The sequence below is a fragment of the Camelus dromedarius genome, chromosome 8, assembly GCF_036321535.1.
Source record: "Camelus dromedarius isolate mCamDro1 chromosome 8, mCamDro1.pat, whole genome shotgun sequence".
Lineage (NCBI taxonomy): Eukaryota > Metazoa > Chordata > Mammalia > Artiodactyla > Camelidae > Camelus > Camelus dromedarius.
Window position 1 is genome coordinate 35,054,589 of NC_087443.1, and position 26,468 is coordinate 35,081,056.

Genomic DNA, 26,468 nt, shown 5'->3' on the forward strand with positions numbered 1-26,468 from the left:
GTCTTGTGTTAAGCCAGACGTTAAAGAGATTTGCAAAAATGTAAAACAATGCTATTCCTCTCACTCAAATTTTTTTGGGGAAAATACAGTTATTTTTCATAAAATTATTTATGTTAGCATGTTTGTTATTGTTATTTTAAAATGAGTAAGTAAATAAATAAAGCATTTCTCAGTTTAAGATGATAATTATAGGTATGATTCACATAGACAAAACCTCTTTTGGGCCTCAATAACTTTTAAGACTGTAAAGGAGTCCTGAGAGCAAGAAGTTTGAGAACCACTGGCATGCTATTTAGAAATCTAGAGGTAAATAAATAGGAAACTGCAAAAAGAGTTGAAAGTGAGCTGTTCTTTAATATTATTTGACTTTTTAAACAGTGTACCTGTATTAATTTGATAAGGCAAATATAAATAACTATTTCAAAACAAATACCTTCCCTTATATAAACATTATAAGGTTATCTCATTTCTTTAGATAACATTTCCCTTCCTTACCAAAATGAGAGTGGAAATATCTATGAGCAATTGGACAGCCAGAAGGCGATAAGTGAAATGTTTCAAATGCCCAAACTCTCTGTCAAAAGCATTTTTGTCCTTACTCAGATGGCCAGGAGGCTTCAGCCAGTCCCAAAGGACAGCCAGTAACGTCGTCACTCTTACTTTAACACCATGACCCACTCAGAAATAATGCACTGGTATTAAAATTTACCCAGCTACTTTGAAGACTTTTGAGGGTAAGGAGAAAACATACTCTCCTCAAACTTCCATCTATGTTAGGGAATGCTTTCACAGAAATACCCTGTTCAGCTGCATGTTTTTAGAACTGCTTACAGAATGGCAGTGGGTGCCAGACGTGATTCATGGCTCAGCAGAAATGAGTCAGTGATCTGGGGAAATGGGCAGGTCCAAATGATAAAGAAGGACCCATCTTTAATGTGCTAAGGAGAGCTCGCCAGACCTGCTAATTTGGCTAGCTATCAAGCCTGGGAATGAAGACACTAAAGAGACACATTTTTCAGATTTAACTGGACTTTTCAGCTGCATATCACCATTCTGCTCTTAGGTTACTATTTCTTCTAAAATATGACTTGGCTAAATATTATGAGTCATTGTTTTAGCACATTAACAGCTTCTAAATGTAATTTGAATGTGTTATTCTGACTCATCAGTAATAATGCTCATTAAGACAGTGATTACTCAGAGCCTTTCTTTAACCCTACCCCAGTCTTTCCAATGTCCCTGTCTTGCCTCCTGTTACTCCCTCTCCTAATACCCTGTTCACTTCACAGAACCTACATGTCACTTCTAATTGTATGTTTATTTATATGTTTACTTGTTTAATATCTCTCTCCTCTACTAGACAATAAACATCACAGGGCAGAGATTACCACTTGTTTATCTGGTTCCTAGCACAGTGTGTGATACATTCATAGCTATTCCAAAAAATGTTTGTTGTATGGATTTTAAGTGAATGAATTCAAATTAGGATTATTATAGCCTCGTCTGTTTCATTTTCATTTTTCAAGAAGGCTTGGGGACTAACTAGATGCCTGATGTCTTAAGTGAAGAGTGTGAGGCCTGAAACAGCCAAAAGGTAGTATATTTACTTACTGACCTCTTCAGGTTCAGAGTAACTCTTCATATACAGAATGCAACTAGAGTATTTTGGACAGCAAGATAATGGTAGACATTTTCTAACAGGACTCAAAGTTTTGTTGGACTTTGTGACACAATTCAGTGTTTTGTATGTCCTGTTTGACTGCTACTGAGTTAACAAACTTAAGTTTTCACGTCCAATGGCTATATTTCACTCATGGGAGTGTGAGGGTACAAATAGGGAGGATATGTCTATGCTTTAAACTTTATTAACATTTATTGAGTTCTCCCAGGTGGAAACTTATTGATAAACTAGACACAAACTATAAAAACCAAAACCATAAAGGAAACTTTAATCAACTTGATACTAAAGTTAAAAATATGTAATTATCAAAAGATACTATATAATAACCTATAATGAAATAGAATCTGAAAAAGAATATATATATATAAAGCTGAATCACTATGCTGTACACCTGAAACTAACACAACATTGTAAATCAACTATACTTCAATTAAAAAAATATTAAGAAAATTGAAAGACAAATCAAACTGGGAGAGAATATTTTCATAATACAGTGTCATGTGATTAGTCTCCTAATCATGTTTTTAAAACTCTTACAATTCGATAAGAAAACAGACTGATAGAAAAATGAGTAAAGATGTAAGCAGGCCCTTCATAGAAAATGAACCCTGAATGGTCAATTAACATATTTAAAAAAATTCTCAACCTCACTAGTAACTGTGGAAATGAAAAGTAAAATCACACACAGAAAAAAACTTTCATACCCAGCAGATAAACAAAAATTTTAAAATCTGAAAATATCCATATTGACAACAATGTAGAACAACCAGAACCTTATACAGAGTTGGTGGGAATGTAAATTAAAACAGTTCCTTTGGAAAATAATTTGGTATTATGATAAAGTTGAAGTTCTACATATTCTGCCAACAATTCCATGCCTAGACCTACTCATGTACCAGGAGAATATATTAGGACATTTATAATAACATTGTTCATATTAGGGAAAAAACCTGAAAATAACTCAAATGTATATCAATAATACAATCCTCTAGCCTTACAGTAAAATACTATATAGCAACGAAAATAAGTGAATTAGAGTTAACATGCAACATCATAGGTATACTTTTTAGAGAAAAAAATTCAAGTAGCAGAAAAAATATGTATATTATGATTCCACTTTCAGAAAAATTTTGTAACATGTAAAATCTAATATTTTAAAAAACTATTTATTATGGAAACTTGAAACATACACAAAGTAGAGAGACTATATAATGAGCCCCATGCACACATCACTTAACTTCAACAAATTATCAACAAATGGCAAATGTATTTCTTTTATATATTCTACTTTTCCCCACCTTGACTTACATTAATGTAAATCCAGGATTTTGTGTCATTTCACCAGTAGATACTTCTGTACCAATATTGTTTAGGGACATAAAGACATGTTGTAAAACTATGAAGAAAAATTGTTAAGAAAAATTTAAAAAGGAAACACAAGATTTGAGCTAATAGTTATCTCTGAGGAGGGAGGAAGGAACAGATCAGGAAAACACTAGATTTAAAAATAATAGTAACATCAGCATTGCAGATGTTTGTGCTGTTATTCTTATACCATATCTATATTTATAAATATTCTTCAGTATCTATTCAAAATGCACTTATAAAAATGCATTTAGAAAATTCAGTCTGGTGATCCTTTGCCCACTTTGGTAGTATATATGAGGAGGTTGAGAGACTGATTAGAGAAGGTTGGTAGGCAACTGACAGGGACTTCGACAGAATCCCTTCAGGATCTTGACTTGTAGCGCCTGAATTTGATGAGGTACAGAGGCTTAGACCCAATCCTGCCTCCAGAATTTTTTGGTTGAAAGGGTATTTATCATTGCCAAAGAGAGAAGAGCAAGGAAGGAGGACTGCATTGGAAGCAGCCTACATTTCCAAAGTTTGTGAGGGCAGAAATGTGGGTTTTCCCACGGGCCAACTGGACAGTACAGAAATTAGCCTGGTTTTCCACCTCAAAACAGATTCCACCTCAAAGGAGCCTGCTAGGGTGAGGTGACGCCAACAGACAGAGGCTGTGAGGGGTGTACTGTTGGAGGAAGGACTGAGGAGCAGGTGCTAGAATGTTAACTGGAGATTGTGACATCTGGGTCACAGTTCCCCTGGGTGAGGTCTCCAAAGATACTGCAAAAGTTCTCAGCACAGAAATAAACAGAAGTTTGTTAAAATACGCATTTCTGGGCCTCCTCACCAGAGATCCATATCTGTAGGTCCAAGGTAGAACCTGTGAATGTGCAGTTCCAGGTGATGCTGACCTGTTGGTCCAGGGACCCTTTTTGAGTAGCTTGTTGTAGAAGGCTCTTGAAATCTAGAACTCTGTCCCCATCCTTGGACTTATCCCAAACCATTTCCTCCTCACTCTTTATGTTCTGGTGTTCCTTCAGTTCTTTAAAGTCAACAGTTATCTTACTATCTCAGATTTGCTATTCCCTCACCCTGCAACACTTTTCCCTAAACCTCGCTCTGCCGGGCTAACTCCTAGTCATCTTTTATGTGTCAGCTTAAATACCACTTTTCAGGAAAACCTTCCACACTCATTCACAAGGTTTAGCCCCTTTACTTTATGCATCCTGCTTTATAACATTTATTACAATTATAATTATGTAATCATTGTGGAAGTTTTGTTTGTGTTCTTTACTAGACTCTAAGATCTTTAAAGGCAGGGAATTTTTCTTGTTGACTGCTTTAATCTTACTGCCTATTAACAGTACACTGCACATAAGAGGCACTTAGTATTTGTTGTATGAATGAATAAATAAAGATATCTAGATTTTCCCAAAAGATAGAAGAAAAAAACCCCTAAATAATATAATATTTTAAACTTTATATAAAAATTTACATTATATATTATATATAATTATAATATTTTAAAGTTCCCCTCTATCATTTAAAATATCCTTTGTCTTTATAATTAATTTATTTACTTTTTATTTCCTCAACACACCACTTGCAGGCAAATGTCCAGAAGTAGCAATAGCAAAACTTAACAGCCAAAGCAGGCATCAACATCTATTAACGGTAAATTTTTGCTGCTTCAGAGGGTTGTGTATAAGTAAACATACTTAGTGTGACCCAGCTGTACATTCCTGGGAAAAGAATTTGGAGTCAGGATACAAAAAGGGATCATGACCATTTGCTATGAATTCCTGCAGACTCTTTCGTCTGTGGGTAACACGTGAATGAATGTACTTCAACTCCTCCAATGAAGCTATGTCCAAGATTAACAAGCTTTCAGAAACGCTAGCTTTAGTGATATAGGATCCCATCCTTACGAAACAAAACATTTTCTACCCAATCAACTTGGAAAGCAAGAAATGTACACAAAAAGGATTTTTCAGTTTGCTGAACTAGGGTTACAAGAATATGGGTAGAACACTGAGAACGCACAGGGCACAGATACAAAAATTAGACCTCAGTTGCCAGGTATACCTATTACATTTTCTTGCAAAAATAGCAAAAAGGATACTTTTATTTTTGACTGTTGGTTTCCTATATGGCAAACCAAAGTGTCTCATTTTTACTTTACTGTATTTTTAAAGGAATTCTCTGAGTCAAAATCTGTGCTCCTGGGTTCTATGAAGATGCCTTAGGAGTTTCAGTGGTGAGCAAACAGGCCTGCAGGCTCCATCCACGCCAACCCTCTTCAATCTCCAAAACACTAATTTTAACTTTAAAAAATGTGTGTGTGTGTGTGTGTGTGTGTGTGTGTGTGTGTGTGTGTGTATAAAGTATGTATTGGGGTAACATTAACATTTTTTTTTGTGGGGAGAAAAGTGGGAGGAGGAATTACTGGCAAAAGAAGGTTGGAAAAGCCTGCCCCAGTCTAGGACATCTAGACATTAGTTCCAAGTGTTACCTGTATTTATAGTCCCTTTGTAATTCCAGAGATATTGTGTCCAGATTGCCCAGTGTCCAGGGCATTCCTTGGAATGTCTCCAGATCTACTAGCCTTTCATTTGACCTTCAGTCCTGCATTTCTGACTATCTATTGGATATGGTCACTCCATCTCCTCAGAATCAAATCATCTACCTCCTCCACTTTCTCGGTCCTAGCCAGTGACCCCAGAGTCCTCTCTCGTACCCAGCTTCAAACTTGTGGGGTGGGTTTTTTTTTTTTTTTTTTTACTTATCCTTCCTATCTAGTCAGTCACCAAGTTCGGCTTCATTTCTTTTCTTTTAAATATTACTGTCTCATATCTTTTTTCTGCTTTCCCGCTGCCCTTGACCCCAGTCCGATCAGAGCATCTGATGCCTGGGATACCTTCCATGGCCTCATGGCTCCATTCTGTTTAGGTCTAACTCATTGTTCCAGACTAACTCTGCTTTAAATGTTCCCTTTCATATCGGCACTACCTTCCACACAGCCGGAATGTTTTCCACTTGGTTTTGAAACCAAACTATTCTACTTTGCTTTCAAGGCTCTTCAGAATCATCTGACCCCACTCTCCTTTCCAATTAGGTCAGTCTCCTCACTGTCATATAAAAATATTATTACTTTTCCAGCATTTGTACTTTTATATAAACTTGTTGAGTTGACGTGACCTAAAAGGACCCGTCCTTCTGCCTATTTCATGTCTTTTCTCTCCTCTTTCCTCACCATGTTCTTCATATAGCCAAGTATCTGCAGTTTCCTGAGAGCATTTGTCTCTGGGCATTTCCACTTGCTGTCCTCTTCCACTCTTAGTTTCCTCAATTAAAGTGGCATCTCCAGCGTTAACACTTCCTTCATCCCTTCATCCTGAACTTCAGGGAAAATAATCACATCTTTCTTTGAGCTGCCGTTGCAGCCTATACATGCTTCTGTTATAGTCCTTATTACACAATATTGTGATGTTTTGCTTATATGTCTGCCTGATGGCTCTATTAGACTGTGAGCCACCCTCTTAAAATAGTTTTAGACTTGATGTTGAAGCAAGGTCCCTGAGCTCCAATAGCTACCAATTGTTTTGTATTCTCAGTGAATCACTTTAGTAGGTATTTGTTGAATGAATAAATGAATGATATTTCTACCTAAACTCTTCTTGCTCTTCAAGCATTAACCAAAGCTCCTCTTTTTCTTTGAAGTCTTTTTTGACCTCTCTAGTCCTCCATTCCTTCTCTGAAGTCTCATACTTCCTATGGTTGTAGTATAAAAATTAAGATGATTTCTTTACCTGGATTGCAAGCTCCTTGAGAGCAGGGACACATTTTTATATTGTCTCTGTCACTGCACTGATGACAGTGCTGAGCACAGAGTAAAAGCTAAATAAATATTTACTTCATGATTAGAGATATATAAATCTGTGCTTAGGAAAATAATGACAGCTTATAGTATATCTGGAAAATCCTGTTTTCCTTATTAAGATTACACTCAGGAAATTCAGAAAATACTTAGTGAATACCTGCTAATTTCCTGCCACCAAACCAATGGTTGGGATACACACATGAATTCTATCACTAAAGAAATTCTTCCCAGATAAAATTAGTATGGATACATGGAAGCTGTGTACATGTCTTTCACTTTTAAATTTGTCAATCTGTAAATATTTAATTGGTTGGCTAAGTAGTTTTTGAATGAGCACCAGATTACTTTGTTTTTTGGAGAATAGGTATTTTGTAGTTCTTCCTGTGTGATTTTTCTCATGGGAGCACCGAAGTCTTTTTTATATTTGAGATGATTGCAGTCAAGAAGGCACAGGATAAGTCTTGTATGATCTGGTCTAATTTTTTTGAAAGGGTCCGGTCTTTGTTTAGAAACTAATAGAATGGACAGGACTAATCTGACTAAATTGTACATGTGCCATAACTTGAGTGCTCACCAGCTTATTTAGGCTGACCAGATGCCACTGAATGGTATCTGTCATGGTGCTACGATGCCTTCTTGCCAACATTACTGACCAGAGTCCTAGGGACTGTCATCAGGCCTGCATAGAATGGAAAGGTAGATGCTGCCCTGTGTTGTGCAGTTCCAATCCTTTGCCACATCTTAGGACAACTGTCTCACTCCTGATTTAAATCTAGGTTGAGTTTCTTGTTTTCATGTTTCATTCTTTAGGGGAAAAAAAGTATTCTTTTTTCTTCTGTTTACTTAAAATTTTTAAAAAATTTTATTTTTAATGGAAGTACTGAGGATTGAACAACCCAGGACCTTGTGCATGTTAAGCATGCGCTCTACTACTGAGCTATACCCATTCCCTCCTTGTTTTCCTGTTTCTTTATGTATTATTTACTCATAATCTAGTGACTGCTATATTATGCATGACTACTATAGGCCAGACGCTATGCTTGGTGCTCAAGGTAAAAAGGTGGAATAGTAGAACCCCTGTCCTTGAGGAGGTCAATTGGATAACTAGATAGTAAAATGTATATGCCATTGTAGAAATAATGTTTAATACTGCCTTATGTTGGCTCTAAAGAGCAAAATTCAATATACGAGTACGTTTCTGGACTAGAATCCCTTGAATCATTAAGTATACATAAATAAAAATATTATTATTAATACTAATACTATTACTGACCTATAATATGAATATTTAGCAAAAAGAAGATGAGGCCCTGCTCATATACCTAGAATAAATGTTCAATAGTATTCTAATAGTAATTAGGTGATTAGGAAGGGAAAATAGCTCGTGTAGGACTCTAAATACCGGTAATTCTCTACAAAAGTAATGCACTTCAAACACATTATTCACATATTCCTACATTGTAACACAAGAGGTAGCAAATGTTACCCTGGAGGTTAAGGTTGGATCCAGGTTTTTTAAGGCCAGAAGCTCATAAAAGTGTAAAGGCCCCACAGAAGAGAAGATAAAATTAGAACCGAAAGTCAGAGGTAGCCTATGCAAGTGAAGAGCCCTGAAGCTTAAGCTTTATTTGCTTCACAGAAAAGCTTACTGGTAGGCACATAAAGGATGAATATCCTCTTTACTCATCAGTCATACTGGGGAAAGGCTTGGGCATTAGGGAGAATAGTATTCAATAAGTTGTTATCAAAAAGTTTATAATAAATATAAAATAAATCTTTAAAATGATCTTTGCTGCAGCTTTATTCTATCTTTGTCCTATCAGATTTGATTCTATTACTTGGCTTTCTTTAAAAATAAAAAATATCCCAGGTATTCATCGTATATAGATCATAAATACTTTCTTTTTTAAACGACAGGTTGTAGACCTGTGCTAATACCATGGTCCTTAGCCACATGTGGTATTGGTCACTTGAAATTTGGCTAGTGCAACTGAGGAGCTAAATTTTAAATTGTATTTAATTTTAACTAATTAAAATTTTAAATCTGATATTCAATTCAGTTATTATGAAACTTTTAGGTATGTTTGGAATAACGGGTATGCCAGTTGATTTTTTTGACTGTACTTTTTTTGAAATCCAAATGCACATTAACTATTTCCTAGGAAAATTTAGCATCCACATTGAGATATGCTGTAAGTGTAGGATTCATATTGGATTTTGAAGCTCTAGTGTGACAAAAGAAATGTAAAATATCTTATTAATAATGTTTATACTGATTATATGTTGAAATAATAATATTTTAATATACTGGTTAAATAATATACTCTAAAAATTAATTTTACCCAGTTCTTTTTATTTTTTAAAAATGTAGCACATAGAAAATTTTAAATTGCATGTATGGCTACTGTTATATTTCTATTGGACAATATTGCTTTAAACTCTGTTGTTCTCAAAGGGAGTATGTAATTTTTGAAACTACATACTTGAAAGATAAACTTAGGAGAATCACAGGAGATGGAAAGTAATTACCAAAGATTACTAACAGAACATTTTTACCTTACTTGAGGTGGTGGAATTCCTACCACTATGCAATCCAACTGTACTCTGGTTCCTTCTGGAACTTCTCTGCTTCGTAACTTTTGAGTGAACCGGGGAGGTTGCCCCAGAGGTTCTTCGTAGTACAGAGATGAAGGAGAAGACCCTGGCGAGGTGTCTCCACCGGCTGCCTCACTGGCAGCCTGCTCAGCCTCGCGCCTCTTGGCTTCCTGCTGTTCAAGGGCATGATTCACTTCATTATCCCTGGTATCCGTAGGGATAGGGATGGGAACAGAAGACCTTTCTCTTCTTTCTGATAGCTCTGAGAAACTGGCGCTGTTTTCCTGCATAACTTTGTTTTGAGATTCCAGTTTACTCTTGTGGTTTTTGCAGGCACGAGGTCTAATCTTTTTGGAGCTATGGGCTTTGAAAAGGGATGACAGCTCTTCAATGAAGTCGGCAGCCTTATTTAAGAAAACTTTTTTGGACTGGGTTTCAGAAGTATACTGTGGCCGTTTTGCCTCCTGGAGGCTTTCTTTAGAGTTGGTAGAACTTTGAGAGTTATCCTGGCAGAAGTTAGGGTCAAAACTTGATTTAGGTGAGTGTTTCATCTGGTCAGAAGAAAAACGTTTTCTAGCTTGAGCTTCATCTGCTCTCTCCAAAGAGTCATAACTGATTGCCAGTCTTGCCAGATTGACACTTTCATCCAATTCTTCTTGGCTCAGAAAAGCTGAAAGGTCTGGAAGGTCATCATGGCCTCCTCCACCTTCAGCAGCTCCAGAAGGACTGCCAAAGTGGAAAGGGTTGGGGGAAGGCTCTGCTCGACTCCTCTCATTATTTCCCTGATGTCTAGTTTCAGCTAAATAGCTCTCTCTTAGAAGCTGAGATATGGAAGTAGAAGCTTCTAGGCTGTCGTCTTGCATGCTGTCATAAAATAACAATAATAACAAAAAATTTGGATCATTTTTACAGAATAACAAATCTATGTTTATTACACTATGATAGATACTTAAGAACTTAAAGCTTAAAATAAAAAATGCCTGGTTTTGATACTTCACAAAATTTGCTTTAGAGATTTAAGGATTATTCTCAAATTATAGAGTGGAGAGGAACTGAATGAGGTTTCCCTGAAATGGAAAATAGAAACATGGGTGATCATCACTTTATTAAATTTGTTAAATACAAGTTCAGTTGTGAAAGCTATGCTATAACTATAGTACCATTAAATATAATCTCTAAACGTGATTTTGATAATACTTTGTAAAGGCTCTTAGTTATAAAGTGCTTTCATACACAGAGATTTGCTCTCCATCCTCTCCCCTTCATCTTGAATGTAAGAAAATAATGGAAATTAAAAGATATTGACAACATAATCTCATCTACTTACTGAAAATATAAACTTGATCTACCTCATAAAAATAAATAATGCTTTTATTTTATGACTAGAGATTAGTTGTTTAAATTCAGTGTTGCTTATAGGCTTAATCTACTCTTGAAAACTATAGTGATTTCACTTTTGCAAATAAAGTATAATTACTTTAATTTCTACCAAGATGTGAATTAGATCCTAGGTTTAAAAAAAAAAAATCTCTTAAATTAACATTGGTGAATAGGGGATATGGGAGACAAAGAAGTGGGGTGCAAGACAGGATCTTTTTCACTGTATACCCTTTTCTTTTAAATTGTAATTATAATAATATATTATAATTAATTATATATTAACGCATAATTATAAGAATGTATTTATTCAAAATAAATAATTTTAAAAGTCTCATAAAAATAGTACAGTAACTTTTGTTCAAAGTCTCCTAGACTAGAAATTTTGGTAACACAAACCAGTTTCATTTTATTAATATTATACCCATTTGTTCATTCACACATTTACTAGAGGGATGGCAAACTTGTGACACATAGGCTATTACTCTTCTCTCTCCTCCTTAAAAGATGTAACTAATTGATTACAGTACTCTTCCCATTGACTTTAACTGCCTGCTCCTTCAGCCACCACCAGCCAATCAGAGATGGTAATGAAAATGAAGACTGTTTGCCATTCTTGGCTACTATGTGGTGAGCTGAGCCTTGTGCTGGGAAGATAGAGAGGAAAGTAATCTCCTAAATCATTTCTGTTTTTAACATCCTATGACAAAATTTATTTCAGTTTACTCCTCTTCTTTTCTTTATATGTAGCTTCACTTATATCACAAATAAGTGCTTTATAAATCGGAATGGCCTTTTCTCTATTAGTTGGACATTACTGTATTTTGTGGTTTAATGTAACTTTGTCTCTCTTTATTTTAAGATGAGTTTTATCTTGAGGCAACATGGGATGAGCATTAGCTTTAGAATCAGATAAATCTGTTTTCAAATTTTGGCTTCATCCCAGCAGTTGTGTGACTTTGAGAAAATTACTTTACTTCTCTAAGTTCTGGATTCCTCATTTATAAAATGCAAGTAATATCTATTTTACAGGGGAGTGAGGATTAATAACATTATGAATGCAAGTCTCTTAAAACAGGGCCAGCCACTATAATAAGCACTCAACTGGTGTTAGTAAGAAATAATGCTTAGGTAAAGGTGATGTTAATGTTGAAGAACTGTCAAAAAGTTTTTATTTATGGTGAAAATAGGGAAGAAAATACTCATATAAGTAATTACTACTCTCTACAACTATTTTTTTTTCTTTTTTAAAGAAAAGGAGCCAACTTAAGGGTAGATGTGTGTCTGTTCTGATGCTTAGGATCATGTGAAATTATTATGATAATAAAAAATTTCAAGTATTCAAAATTACGGATTTCTTTAATGTTTGAATGTAGCATTTATTACCTAACACTTTGGAGTTAGACAGATCTGGTTCAAATCCTAGTTCTGGCATTTCCTAGCTATATAAACTCAAGAAAGTTCCTTAATCTCTGTAAGCCTCAGTTTACTTGTTTGTAAAACAAGGATAATAACAGTAGCCATCTCAGGTTGAAGGGTATTAAACGTACTTGGCGTTTAGTAAAGGTTTAATATATGGTAGTTACTATTATTATTATTGTTTAACAACTATGGCCACATACATGGTAAGAATTGGAAGTAGAAATAGTAACATGACTTGGTCCAAGGATACACTTTGAAGAGAAACTGAACTCTAGATTTGTAGTTAATTCAGTGTATCTGTAGTTTATTGAAATATACATAGTCTCATGAACAAACCATGCTGCCTTCAGGTCTTTGTATGTTTGCTCAGGCTGCTCCCTGTCCCCATCTGCCTTCACCACCTTATTGAGCTAAGTCTTCCACGATCTTTAGTTCTTAGCTCAGACATGGCCCTGGGATTTCTTCTTTTCTCTGGGTTGGGTACCTCTCCAATGTGCTCCCAAGGCTCACTGTCCTAACCCCTAAACACAGCATTTTTTACAGTAAAGTGTATTTGCTATTTAGTTTTCTGTCTACCTCAGTTGTTTTGTACACCGTCATCTCTGTACACACACAGCACATAGAAAGTGATCAAAAAATATCTTTTGAATTCTTTTGTTCGTTAGAATTTTCTACTGAATCTAATGTTGTTTATTTATTTATTTTTAAAATTACAGGCCAAAGTAAGACAGGTAAATAGAAATCATATTTATAAAGAAAACTTACAGACACAAAGAAAAATATAAACTGGTAAAAGTGGTAACAACTTCAAAATAACTTTTCAATAAAAATTTATTTATAGTGGATAAAATAACTGGAATTATGCTTTGTTTTTATACCAGAAGTATCAAAGAATGTCTGATTGTAAGTTTAAAAACCTAGCTTTGAATCCCAGCTCTAACACTAAATAATTTTGCTATCTTGAGCAAGTCGTTTAATTCATCAGAATCTTAATTATCCTCATCTATCAAATGGGATAATAATAATTTCATCTTAGCAGGTTCTCACGTGGAAATGCATACATAAATTGTTAAACTGATAAATATTACCTAAAATAGGAAATATGAAAATATATCACTTTCTCTTCAAGCATTAATTTTAAAATTATCTGTTATAAAATTTGTACTTTTTAAAAACCCAAGAGCTATTATGGATAACCCAGCTTTCATTTATTCATCCAGTAAATATTAATTGGACATTTACTATGTGCCAGGTATTGTTCTAGGCACTATGGATTCATCAGTGAACAAAAGAAAGTCCTTGCCCTCATGGAGTTCACATTCTAGCGGGAAAGATATAAATGTTAAGAAAAATAAGGTAGAGCAAGGGGATAGAGTGTGATGGGGGAGGGCAGAAAGTGTCCTATTTTAGCTAGGAAGTTCAGGCAGTCTTCTAACGAACGCAGTGGAGAATTTAGTCATGTGACCATATGGAGGGAAGAGTATTCCTGACAAAACTGAGGAAGAAGTGTCAAGGACAGGGGAGGTGAATGTTTGGTGTCTGAGTCAAGCCCAGTGTGCCAAGAGGTAAATGAAAAAGAAGAGTGGAAGGAAAGAAGTCAGAAAGGTACAAGGCTAGACCATGTAAAGCCTTTCAGACCTTGGGAAGGACTTAAGAGTTTTATTAAACATGTGAGTGGGAAACTATTTTAAAGTTTTGAGAAGTAGATTTCATGGTTTTGAAAAGGTTCAATCATGGCTGCTATGCAGAGAATGCAAGAGATGATGCTGTTTTGGATCAATGAGTGGTATCAGTGGGAGACGGTGAGAAATGATCACATTTGAGATCTCTTTTGAAAGTAGAGCCAGTATGATTTGCTGATGGATTGAAAGTGGGATGTGAGAGAAAGAGCGGAGTCGAGGGTGACTCTAATTGTTGTGGCCTAAGCAACGAGGTGAGTGGTGGAATTATTTACTGGGATGAGGCAGGAGCAGGTTTTAGGAAGGGAAATTCAGCGTTCTCTGAGACATTTCATCTGGTGTGTTCAGAGTGACATTAGACATTGTTTCCTTCTTTCTGCTTCTTACAAAACTGAAACAGATACTACGCCGCTTTCAAAATAAGAATGAGTAAATGCCCTAGAAAACAGACTGCAGTTTTGGTGAAATGGTCCTAGGTTCTAAATGAGACAATTAATGCAGCATCAGTAATCAAGACCGAGTTTAGTAAATCGTGTAAGCTAATTTAGCCACATAGAATGCTTATTGAGTGTTCTTTGCTTTATTTGGCTGGATATCTCTATTTTTTCCCTATAAATTTTCCTGAAAAGAGGATTTGACCTAAGAACCTGCTGAAAATCTAAGAGTCTGGTTTGTAAAAACAAAACAATACTAATACCTTTGGGCATATTTCTCAAGTCATGTTAACTCAGCACTGCTCTTTGTAGTCTCTAAGAAGACCTTGTTGTTGGAAATATGAGTTATAAACTCATCTTTTGGTTATAATTTGAATATTATAATTTGGTTATAATATGAACATTTAACCTGGGGCAGTAACTGGAGAATTGGCAAAACCTAACATGAACTAACTTGGATTCAAAATGAGTACTAAAGTTTTCTGTCTACTAAGTATCCTTAGATATTTAAATGAGAAGACAGTCTGATTTCTAGGTCGACACAGAAACAGCCTATTATTTAACAGTTATTTGCCTACAGAGCTGGCTTAGGAACAGAGAGACATCTTTAAGTAGCTCACCTGTAAACTGAGGAAGAGCAGCAGAACTACCCTATTTATTACCTCACAGGTTTGTTTGTGAAAGAAATTTAAAAATCTAGAATGCTGTACAAATTTAAGGTAATTTTCTTCTGTTGATGTGTAATGATACCTATGATAAAGAACATTCATACCTAAAATGTTCTTTAGGAGAATAATCGACAAAATTAGACTTTGATTCCTCACTTTAATGCTGGTATTGACCTGTCTGTATTGCCTTCTATATTCCATGATGTCACACTAGAGAAGTATCTAAATCAGTTCTTTGGAGAAACTTGCTAGGCCAAGAACCAAATCCCACTATACAGGAGCTAGTCCTAGAGAGTTGGGTACACATCACCTTTTAAAAATTTTTCTGCAGATGGGACACACTTTGAGGTAAATCCTGCATTGTTACAGTTTCTATCTCCCCGCTAGTGCAGTGATCATCGCCATCTTAGTTTTATTGCTAATCTACTTTTGGAGTGTGTGGTATTAGTAATTTAATAGATTTAGTATATATTGGATTATCAGAATAAGAACTTGAGATACATGGAAATATGTCAGTAGCAATGTGGAAATAATGTCTCATTCTCTTAATTCTTCTTTCAATTTGAAAGAGGGAAAAACAGCAGATAAATACAGACAAATGTATGCATTAGAAGAGAATGTTGAAATAAAGAGACAGTAGAAGTGACACATAGGAGAATTAGCAATCTGTTTCATTAGAGACATTCCTTAAAGGGCAGAGGTTAAGGAAATGAAAAGATTTTTAGATAATAGGCCAAGGTGAGTTAACTATTCTCTTGTTATTTTTAAAATCTAATTTGTAAAGATATGAAGGTAGGAAAGAAAGTTAAGATTTAGTTTGAATGGGAGAAAGAGATTGGCTACTATGAAACATATGTACTATGTACGTTTTGTATACAGAAGAGGATAAACATGCAGGGAAGCACTTGTGTAAAGGATACTGAAATCAGAGCCCAAAAGGTGGTATTTAATCTGAAATGTAGCAAAAAAAAAAAAAAAAAAAAAAAAAGTGGGAGTAAATTCTGTGACCCATAGAAAGGCTAATGCAAGCCAAATAAGGAGGCTTCAGGAATCCAGGACCAAAAAAAGGGTTTCGTGGCTGTCACAAAAATGAAGTTTTCTTTCACTCTCAATTCACCACCATTCATGATGAACTTAACTTTTGTACAGAAAGTCCCAAATGAGAAAACTTTGTCAATCTCCATTAACTCAAAGTCTCATTTTAAATATGAAGAAGATTTAAACATTTCCATCCTTCTTCAGCCTCTTAATATTTGTATCAGTTTTCTTTAGGTGTTAAGAACCTTAAAAAGATAACTTTCCTAATTAAATTGACATAATGCTTTCACTAGACTGGGAGAAGAGCAAGTACGCCATATAGGCTTGTGATCCCAAGATCTAGTTCTAGTTCAAGCCCTTGGTGGGAAGGTTCTGCTCGGCCCCTCCCAGACTGTGGAGTGCACTGTGACTCCAAGTGGAGGTCTGTGTAGCACACAGTCTGTACAGAGCTTGTCAAGGTGACTCTAGTTATACATGGGCTCTAAGAACTCTTCAGTGACTGCAGGTAAATAGTCACAACTCTTGTGCCACCAAAAATCTAACTGCTGAAAATGTTTTTAAATTTCTAAACACGACATTATGTCTGTACTTGAATTGTTCCCTTTAAGCAAAAGCACAATTCTGTAGTAGTTTTAAAAGCTCTTTGTCAGCTATAAAGCACCATAAAAAAATTTAAGAAAATACCTCTATGGTGTTTGAGCTTTCTTTATTTCCCAGGAAAAGGAAAAAGTTAAGGAAATCCTTTCATTTTTTTGGTCTTGTTATGGGCAATTAACACCATGCGACAAGCAATGCCTTTGTCAAATCTCAATGTCAGTGAAGGAAACTAAGTCTGGGGTTAGCAGTATCATTCATCTTATATTGTCAAGTTAATGAGCTGAGTTCATCACTTCTTTTACATATGGATATTAACTGTTAAAAATTTAGCTGTCACCTTTTCATGTGCTAAGTTTAGTTCATTAAAGATCTTTCACAATGAAACCTGGTTTACCTACTGCCTCATTTCTTCTTAAGTACATTTGAAAAATCATCTCTGTGAATTCCAAAACACAGTTGAGATTAAATACTCATTGAAGTTCTCGTGTCCATGAATTGTGATGTGAGTCCGTTCTACTGAATATGTGCCTTTGTAAGCACATGGTGATAGAAACTGTGTTACACTAACACAACAGATGTGTTAGCGTCTGTAAGAGAGTCTGTATTCTAAATTGTAGGTATGTGGCGCACTGGAGCTTTAACACATTATTAAGAGTTCCAGTAGCATTAGCCATATTCTATAAGTGGGAATAGAGACAAACTTCCAGAATTTGGATAGAGTCCAACTGTTTGTTTCATAGTCCATTATTATAAGATTCTGTAATGTTTATAATTTTGTCTCCTGACAAAGTAAATATAGTGTGCATATATTTCAGATTTCATGAGATGGCCTTGATTTTAAATATTCTGCCTATTGTCAAATCATGTATCAGACAGCATATTTTAATTTTTGTTAAAAAATGTTTATTATAGTTGTAAGTATAGACATCCTCAATTTCCTAGAAAAGGGTTATATGGACTTTATGTAAAGCTGAGAATTATTATTAAGGAGAGACTAAAAAGTTATGACAAATTTTTAACTTAGAGTTTATAGAATTTGTTTCATCATTACCAACGTGAAAGCAATTGAATCATAGTTTTTTGAGAAAGAAAACTGGTTAGCTGTTTTGTTTCCTTCAAACTGATTGATGTTGATATCTTTAACAAGTCTGAGTAAAAAAAAATGTTGGTAAGATACTGAAATTTTTTAGCACCATTGCTGTAATTTCACTTTTTAGGAATGGTAATACAGATTAACCCATATTCTCTTTTTCTTTGCTTATATGGTTATTAAAATATAATACAACTAGTGCATCTAATTACTGCTAATAGTGCAGTGTACCAAGCCAAACACTTGCCACTGACTGTCAAGTCTTTCTGATGCAGCTGAAAAGGGAGAAAGAGAGAGATAGGGAGAGAGGGAGAGAGAGAGAGAGAGAGAGAAAGGAGAAAGAAAGAGCAATGTCCTTTGAGCAAGACTTTCTGCAGCTGTTGTGTACATTAATCCAGGGAGCAGATCTACCAACACTAAATATAGCAAGCATATCCTTTTACATGATAAAAAAAAATTTAAATGAAAGTCTTTAACTATGCAGTCATATTATTTTAGATTTTATTTCCTTTAAAAAGGAAACAGGCATTGCACACATATTCTCTATACAAATATTTTAATAAATGAATGTGTGGAAAATGCCAATGATACATGCATCATGTCGCAACTTCCTCTGTTGAGATATTTTCCCTTAGAACCCAAGTAGGCTGTGATCTCTGTGAGTCTTATCAATCCCCTCCAAAGTCTTTCCATGTAAAAAAAGTTTATTTTCCACATAATTTTGTGTCCCATCATACTTAATTAGAAAGTTATCCTAGATTTCATTCTAAACAACAGTAATTAGGTCTCTGAAATATCTCTTTTCCCGTTGTCAGTGACTTGTTATCAAAACACACTTGAGAACTTAAATCTGGATATTACCTTTCTTTTTTTAGTTGACCCAGATGAGGATGTCCAAACCAGGCGCTCCACTGTGATGATAATTATCCAAGGAGAACTTTTAGATGAAAGCACAGGAGAAAAGGAAAATTCTTCACGCCCTTGGAAATAGAGAGTAGCCGTCCATAGAGAGTGAGGAGTTAACCTTAGTTTCAGTGAAGATGGCTGTAAGAAGCTGGACAACCTGTCACCACCAGAGCCAGAGCATTTGTCAGCTCACAGGTCCCAAGTTATTTTGAGCTGTATAAACCATGTGCCTGTGAAACATTCCACCTGATTGGACAGGAGAAAACTGAGCAAAGGGATTCCACAGCAGGACAGCACCTATGGGCGGTGGGGGTCAATCAGTTTTCTACCTGTAGAATTTCAATTACAGCTAGAGACCCAAGTTGTTTACTGATTTGTAATTAAAACTAAATTCATTGCAGCACATTCCATCTGTTGAAGAAAATGGGATTATTTCTGAAATATATCAAAAATTTTCCTTTTTAGGGGAATTAATTTTAATTAATGAGAGATTTACTCTTATTTAATCACTGATACATTTTATGAAATTTGGCTATGAAAGGACAGTATGAAGCTGAGGTCTAGCATTTTAAAGTGGAGAGTTTTAGAACTGTTTATCCAAAGGCTAAGCAAAAACAGAGAAGACAACTAACATCAAAAATTGATAATTAGAGATTACAGAAAAAATGGAGAGGAAAAACCATCAGCCTGAGAATAAACCCAGTAACAAATTAGTTTGAACAAACTTTTTCAGAAAAAACTAATCAGATACTGTTTAAAAGTCAAAATTACCATATAATATAACATATTACAGCTCCTATTCATGTCTAAGTACTGGAATAACTTTTTTTGTATGTTATTTTGAAAGAGTAAATGCCAGTTTCTTCCTTCATAAGCATTACCAAATAATTAAAATGAATCCTCAGCCAAACCAACATCTGCTCAAAAACCTGCTTTGTCAAAGTATAAGCTCTTTGATATTAATTTCACGCATTTTCAGAATATGAATTTGGAAAAAAAAGTTAACCCTATTCCAATCTTTGTGGAAGCCTGGGTTTTGAAAATTCAGGTAAATGCCATTGATTTTTTTTTAAAGGATATTTTTGGATTTGGATAGCATAAAATACCTTGGTTTAAACCTAGCTTTTCTTAATTAAATCACACAACTGTTTGTAGGATTTCCTCCCATTCATTCATTCAGCAAATATTTACCTGATGCCTACTGTGTATCAGGTAAAGGTTATAAAGCAGTGCACAAAATATACCAAAATTCCTGACATCATTCATTTACTAAGAGACCTTTTAACCCTTTTCAGTTACCTTGAGACTCCCTATAGTATATTTAATAGTATAAAATTTCTTTGTTTATTATGATCACATCAGAAGCTTTATTGCACCTTTTGTTATGGAGCTTTGAATTTACCTGACAAAAATAAAAAAGAATATTAAGGAAAACTTTTAGGTAATCCATGTCAAAAGAACTATTACTGAGGAAGGAAAAGAATACAAAAAGAACTGCATTATGTGGCTAGATTATTTTCGTTACTGCAATAATCTGAATCTTCAGTGTACAGGTTTGTTTACTCTCTTACCTAATCCTAGGCTGAAACTAACCTCAAGATTGCTTGTGTTTCTGCATTTTCTATTTATGTAGATGCTCCAATGATTTTTCCTTATGTAAAGAGGGGATCTCCCCCAACTCTCCCACTCAGATCTTGAGGCGTAATCAATATAAATACTGCTACGTCTTTAGTAGGGGCAGGGAAAAGTGGAAGGTCTATTTCAGGCAGCAGATAGATGTGCTACAATTTGATTTTCCAAAGGGAAATGCTTACACACACTGTAAGTGAACATGTTTCTACTTTCCTGCAAACTGTTCCATGATAAGCTTGGTATCCTACCTTTCACCCAGGTATAGAACTCTGAGGTGGGAGGAGACCCATACTGAAAGATAAAATAGAGTTGGTTGGGCAGTGGAATTAGGAATCAAGAGGAAGAACTAAAATAAGTTTAAAATGAAAAGAAAAAAAGTTACAGAAGAAAGAGCCAGAGAATTTCTGAATAGCAATAATCTTTCTCTTCTCATTTTACTGTAACATTTTCAAATGCAGAAAGTGTACAAAAATTTTTGAGCTCTTTGAAAAGAAGTTCGATATAAATATTTTAAATAAATAATATTCATTTACTGTGGACACCTTGCTTACAATACATCAAAGTTGTATTCTAGATTACAGTTTTTAAAAATTAGTTTCTGTTCCCAAGTAATTCCCTACTCTGCATATCATCATAGTAATTGTATAAACATGATACCACAAATTTACTACTTTAGGTTTTACCAGGGTTTATGGGTACAAAGAATAATTTTTAAAACTTAAAAAATACATCCAACATAGTTAAAAACAAATTTCGTAAGTAACAAGTAAACACAAGGTTAACATGTCGTAAGCCTTCCCCATAAAGTTGAGTGGCCCATCCAGCACGTGTTTATTGTGGTTTGAACATGATCCTGTGCTTGCCTTCAGCTGTTTTCTTAATTCAGTCACTCAGCTATAGAAACAATTTACTCACATTGGGGTGATCCACAGGAATGCCAAGGAATCTGGAAGATCTGTAGCAGAAGAAGTCTTCACTTGAAGGATAAGCATGCGAGAATGTCTGTGCTAGTAGATTCATATAAAATTTTTGTCTTTGCTGTTTTTCCATGTTGCTGTAGATTTTTATTCTTTAAAAGAAACTTCTCACATACACCAAAGTTTTGCTTCAATTTCATAGATGTATATTGAGGTAATCCCCTCAAGTATCACATGAAAAAACAACCACCCCTCTATGTCTTATTTTTAAGGAACAGAGACATGTATGTATTTTCTAACCTTTGCTAATGAGAAAAATACTCATACCAGAGACAAGTCCTTGACCATCCAAAACAATACAAGTGGTGGATTATAGAGGGTCTGATACAGTGTAATTGAGAACTACAATTAAATCCTTACGAAATTTCTTTTTAATCTCAATGGTAGTGAAAACACTTGCTTAAAATTAAAAAAAAATAAATAAAAAGCTGTAAGTTCAAAATCTATTTAGTTTTAAAAACTAAAATCATTTTTAAAAATATAAACAGAATACCTATTATCCTGAAAAGTAAATTTGTAATTACCTGTCCCAGGAGAAGCACCATTCCTCTATCAATCAACCAGGATCATCCAAAGCCTGAATCTCACTGCCTAACTTGTGTCAGCCACAAAAGTAGCATGCAGGAAATGTGATACTGCCCCGCCAGAGTAATGAAGGGTATTTACAGGGTTCTGTGGCAGATCCAGGGACAGTCATTTAGAACAGATTGCTCTTTTGGATCAACTTTAATAACTCAGTCTGCACGATGTTCTCAGCCTGGGTAGATGGTGAGGGTGGATAATGACTAAGATGACTAAGTAAATAGACTTTCTTGATTTTTCCTTAGATGAAAAGGATAATAATGATGACATTTTAAAGAATAAATCATAAAAAATGCACAAAATATCCACGCACAGGATGCATGTGATTTGTGTAAACATGTTTGATAGAAAACTGAGAGTATGGTCAATACATTTATTAAAGTAAATATAGAAGAGCAATCAGTTATTATAAAACATAATGTACGCTCCCCCAGTTTGCGGATAATTAGATTAAAGCTTTACTATGTGATTTCCATGAAAACACAGTACAGTCAGGCTTTCTTTACTTGTGTTTTTGATGTGAAGGACATATCAGAGTTTACACTTTTTCCGAAGTATTATTTCCAAGAAGAAAAATCCATTCCTAGGGTTTTTTTTTCCCCACTCTTTTTTAAAAATTTGTTTTTTTTTTTAAATTATTTTTTCTTTCTTTTCTTTAATGGAGGTACTGGGAATTGAACCTGGGAACTAAGGATGCACTCTACTACTGTATCCACCAGGGTTTTTTTCTTAAAGAGCATCTACGATTAACATCAAGTTACTGAAGAAATCCAAAATAATTAGTATCAGGTGTGTAATCATGAGGTTGATTCTCATTGCTCACCACATTAGTAAAGTAATTATATTAACACACATATAAATATATCATCCTAGTAGAAATAGGTTAACAGTGGGCAGAGTATAGCTCAAGTGGTAGAGCACATGCTTAGCATGTACAAGGTACTGGGTTCAATCCCCAGTACCTCCTCTAAAATAAAATAAATAGATAGATAGACCTAATTACCTCCCCACTGCCAAAAAAAGTAAAAAGAAAAAAAAAGGAGTTAACATTCTTACCTATGTGCTAGGTGTGATACGAAGCTCTTTATGGACATTGTACTTTATTTTAAATATTCTTCCAACAATCTGTAAAGTAGGTAATGTTATAATTTTAACTTTACAGATGAGAACCTGGGGCTTAGAAAGAGATTAAAAACTTCCCCAGGGTCACACAATGGATAAATGACTGAACCAGAACCAGGATTAAACCTACAGCTAACCTGAAGTCTGTGCTCATAACCACTGCAAATATTTAAATATTCACATTTCTAAGGTATTTGTTAAAAAAAATTAAGGGTAAAATGAACATAAAACTAACTCTCTTTTAGTAAGTATTTAAAAGAAATACTATGTAGAATTTTAAGTTTATAATTTTTCTGACCAAAACCAACCCTGAAATTCTTTTGTATGACTAAACAAACAAACAAAAAGAGAAACTATAGAAGGAAAAAAGCAAATGCTTTTAGATATACTCTATCTGCAGTATTTTACCTGAGAGCATGAATTGATACGTAGACCAAAACACTAGGCATTAATGCTGAAAAGATAGGGCATTGGAGGACACTCTGAACGCTTTGACAGGCCTATTTTTTTGTTCTATTTATGATAGTCATTTTGGTTTTTTTTAAAAGTAAATTTAAATCCCCTGTGTTATGTCTCAGCACCTCAACATGGGTCAATAAATTTTTTGCAAGTTAAGGGTAGGAAAATAACAGTTGAAATATTCTCTCTTCATAACGGTAGCCCTGAATATCTTAAATGCCGGTGTGCCAGTCTCTGGGTGATTCCACTCAGATTCTATTTTTGGGCACCATGGATATCACGGAAAGCTGAAAACAAAGTTCCGTGTTCTTACACAAGACCCAAATTGTTACCGTAACATTAATGATGTCAAGGAAAGGAGACAGGAAATGACATTTCTTCCAGGTATACTCCAGGACTCACAGCAACCCTGCAAGGTATTGTTATTTGCATTGTTACAAGGAGGAAACTAAGGCTTAAAGAAGGTTAGCTTTCCCAAAGTTACCCAGCCACTGAGCTGCACAGCTGGGTGAATTCAAACTTAGGCCTCTTATTTTAAAACATATTTTCTTTTCATTCATCCCCACTGTCTTCTCATGAAGAGTAATTATTACAGATTAGTTAAAAAGTCAGAAACCAGCAAAAGGAGGAAACTCACCATTATTTTCATATGTAGTGATAGACAAAGGGTTATAAAAGTTACTACTTTGATTTTAGGGGCTTGGTGTTTATTTAATAGAAGCAAGAAGAGAACAAAAAAATAGCCTATGACTAAGTCTCGGGCTATTTTCACAAAGAAGACTCAATAAAATTAGTTGACTGAAATAGCAAGGGCCGATACACATTTCTGAGTTGTCTTACTACATGAAAGTTTATTTGATAAACTTCCTATCAAATAAAGGCAGCATACTTTAATGTCAGAAGACCTGGAAAACCTTTTTTATTTTGCCTTCTCATTCATTCTGCTCATCACCCAATTGCTCTTCATTCTAAATTGACAACGGATTAGTTAAAACTTAGTCTAGAAAAGTCTCCTGTTAATATCTTAAAGATCCTCTCCTTTCATCCTCTAGCCTAACAATAACCTTTAATTAAAAATGTGGGTGATAAAGTCAGTAAAAGGGATAAGCAAACATACAATGTCAGAGAGGAGTTAAACACAAAAATTTACCATGGTGTAAACTGAGCTGGGGTTAAATCTGTTTGTAGACAGTCCACTGGCCTGACAATATTGTGTAAATTTCAACCAGGGATAAGAAAGGTCTTGTTATAATCAGAAATGTGCTCATCTTGATCCTATAAAATATAAACAACCTTTCTGGTCTTATCTGCCACTCTTCTAAACAAATCCTTGTCTCCAAAAAGTTCCAGCAATATTCCCTTGCCTTATCTTTCCTTCCTGCCTTTGTTCATTGTTTCTTCCAATTATTATGTAATTAAACAACTAGTGGTTGCTACATGCCTTATATTGCTAATTAAACTGATTTTTCATTTATGTATTTATGCTTTATCTGTTTAACTAGATCAAATCCTTGAGAATTGGAGCCATTAAAAAAAATTCTCTCTGTAGGCCACACATAGTTTTCATCTCAAGGCATGGCACAAAAGAGTCACTTAATAAATATTTGTCCATGCCATAAAAGTAGTATATTAATTGTTGAGTTGTCCTAAGTTATTCACTCAATTCAACAAATGTTTACTGAACGCTTATTATGTGCCAGGAAAGATCAAATGGCCGAAACTCTCTGCAACATTAACTGAATTGGTTGTCATTAACAATTGTAATATTAGTTTAACACAAATACTATTAAGAATCACTTCAAATGAGAAAAGGAGCTAAAAATGTTTGGATGCTCATTGTGCACCAGTTGAGTAAGGAGCTATATGTACTTTGACTCAGTGGATGCTCAAAATTACTGAGATAATTGGTATGGGGGACCTTTGCCTTTGGGAAAGGAATGGGGCTTTTTATAGCACCCACCATGCCCAAGAGTTCTTCTGTAGGCGCTCTGTAAGAGGCACATCCATGCTTTTGCATCCTCCTGAACTGGCTTACCACTACTTTCTTGCCCAACTTAGAAATATCTTTGTTTTATATCAGGTCTTTACTTTCTTTCCAACCCCTGGAATCAGATTCTTTTTTGCTTCTATAGACTGCTTCTCTTGAGTTTTGGGCTTTAAGACCCTACTACGCATAGCTGAGGGGTAGTTCTGTCCACTTTTTGAGATTCCAGCTCAAATCACAGACTGAGCTGTCTGTTTTCCCAGAAGTGAAGAGTACACACATATATTCTCTAATTTAGATCATAATCTCAACTGAGACTGACTCCAAAAATTGGACCTATTGAAATGCAGATAAACCAGATTGAATGACTCAGCTCTCTGAGTGAGCCTAGCTGACCTACCTCAATGTCCACATCAACCAAGCTTTATTGTTCATATTTAATACATAATTTAATACAACAACCTAGGAAGTTTGAATTGTTATCCTCATTTTATGGAGGATGAGACTGAAAAAATTATATGCTACTGTGGTTTTCATAAATTTAGGGATCTGAAAAAGTCTCAGGAAGTACACCTTGAGATTGTCCAAGGTATACTATATCATTATCCTCTATTTATAGAGGAGGAAACTGAAGATCAGAGAAAAAATTTGCACAAGGCCACTCAAAGCTATAAATCACATCCAAGTCTACATGACACCAAAGCCCAAGCACATCGCACCTCCTTTCAGAGGAACCCACACTTGTTAGCAAGGCAGTTAGGAATCACTTTGGGAAAAAAAAACTCAGAAGATGTAGAGTTACAAGAAGGAGACCTCCAGTGATATTATGATTACATTGATTCAGTGACTTTCTCCAAAATCCTTCCAAGTCCTTGGTAATCTGGATAATTTACTTTCTCTGACTGGCCAAAGAAACAACTTAAAGGAATTGAAGCAACCATAAATAATAATTCTCTCAGTGCAACTCTATCTATTACTAGACATACTGAAATTAGGCA

General features: G+C 35.0%; 1 protein-coding gene across 4 annotated transcripts in view; it reads right to left on the reverse strand.

The window, feature by feature from the left end:
- The window catches only part of MYPN (myopalladin), a 73,427-nt gene extending 51,536 nt beyond the window's left edge, over positions 1–21,891 (reverse strand). Inside the window, exons 1-2 of one of the 4 annotated variants that reach the window (XM_031461205.2) lie at positions 21,848–21,891; positions 21,262–21,301 (exon numbers count right to left, since the gene is read on the reverse strand). In XM_031461205.2, coding sequence (XP_031317065.1) covers positions 21,262–21,263 — 2 coding nt within the window. In that variant the 5' untranslated portion in view covers positions 21,264–21,301; positions 21,848–21,891. Of the gene's footprint in view, positions 1–2,989; positions 3,044–9,464; positions 10,368–18,669; positions 18,728–21,261; positions 21,339–21,847 lie in introns of those variants that run through there. The other 3 variants (XM_010985799.3, XM_031461200.2, XM_031461201.2) reach the window with 3 other exon arrangements.
- Positions 21,892–26,468: the final 4,577 nt, after the last annotated feature.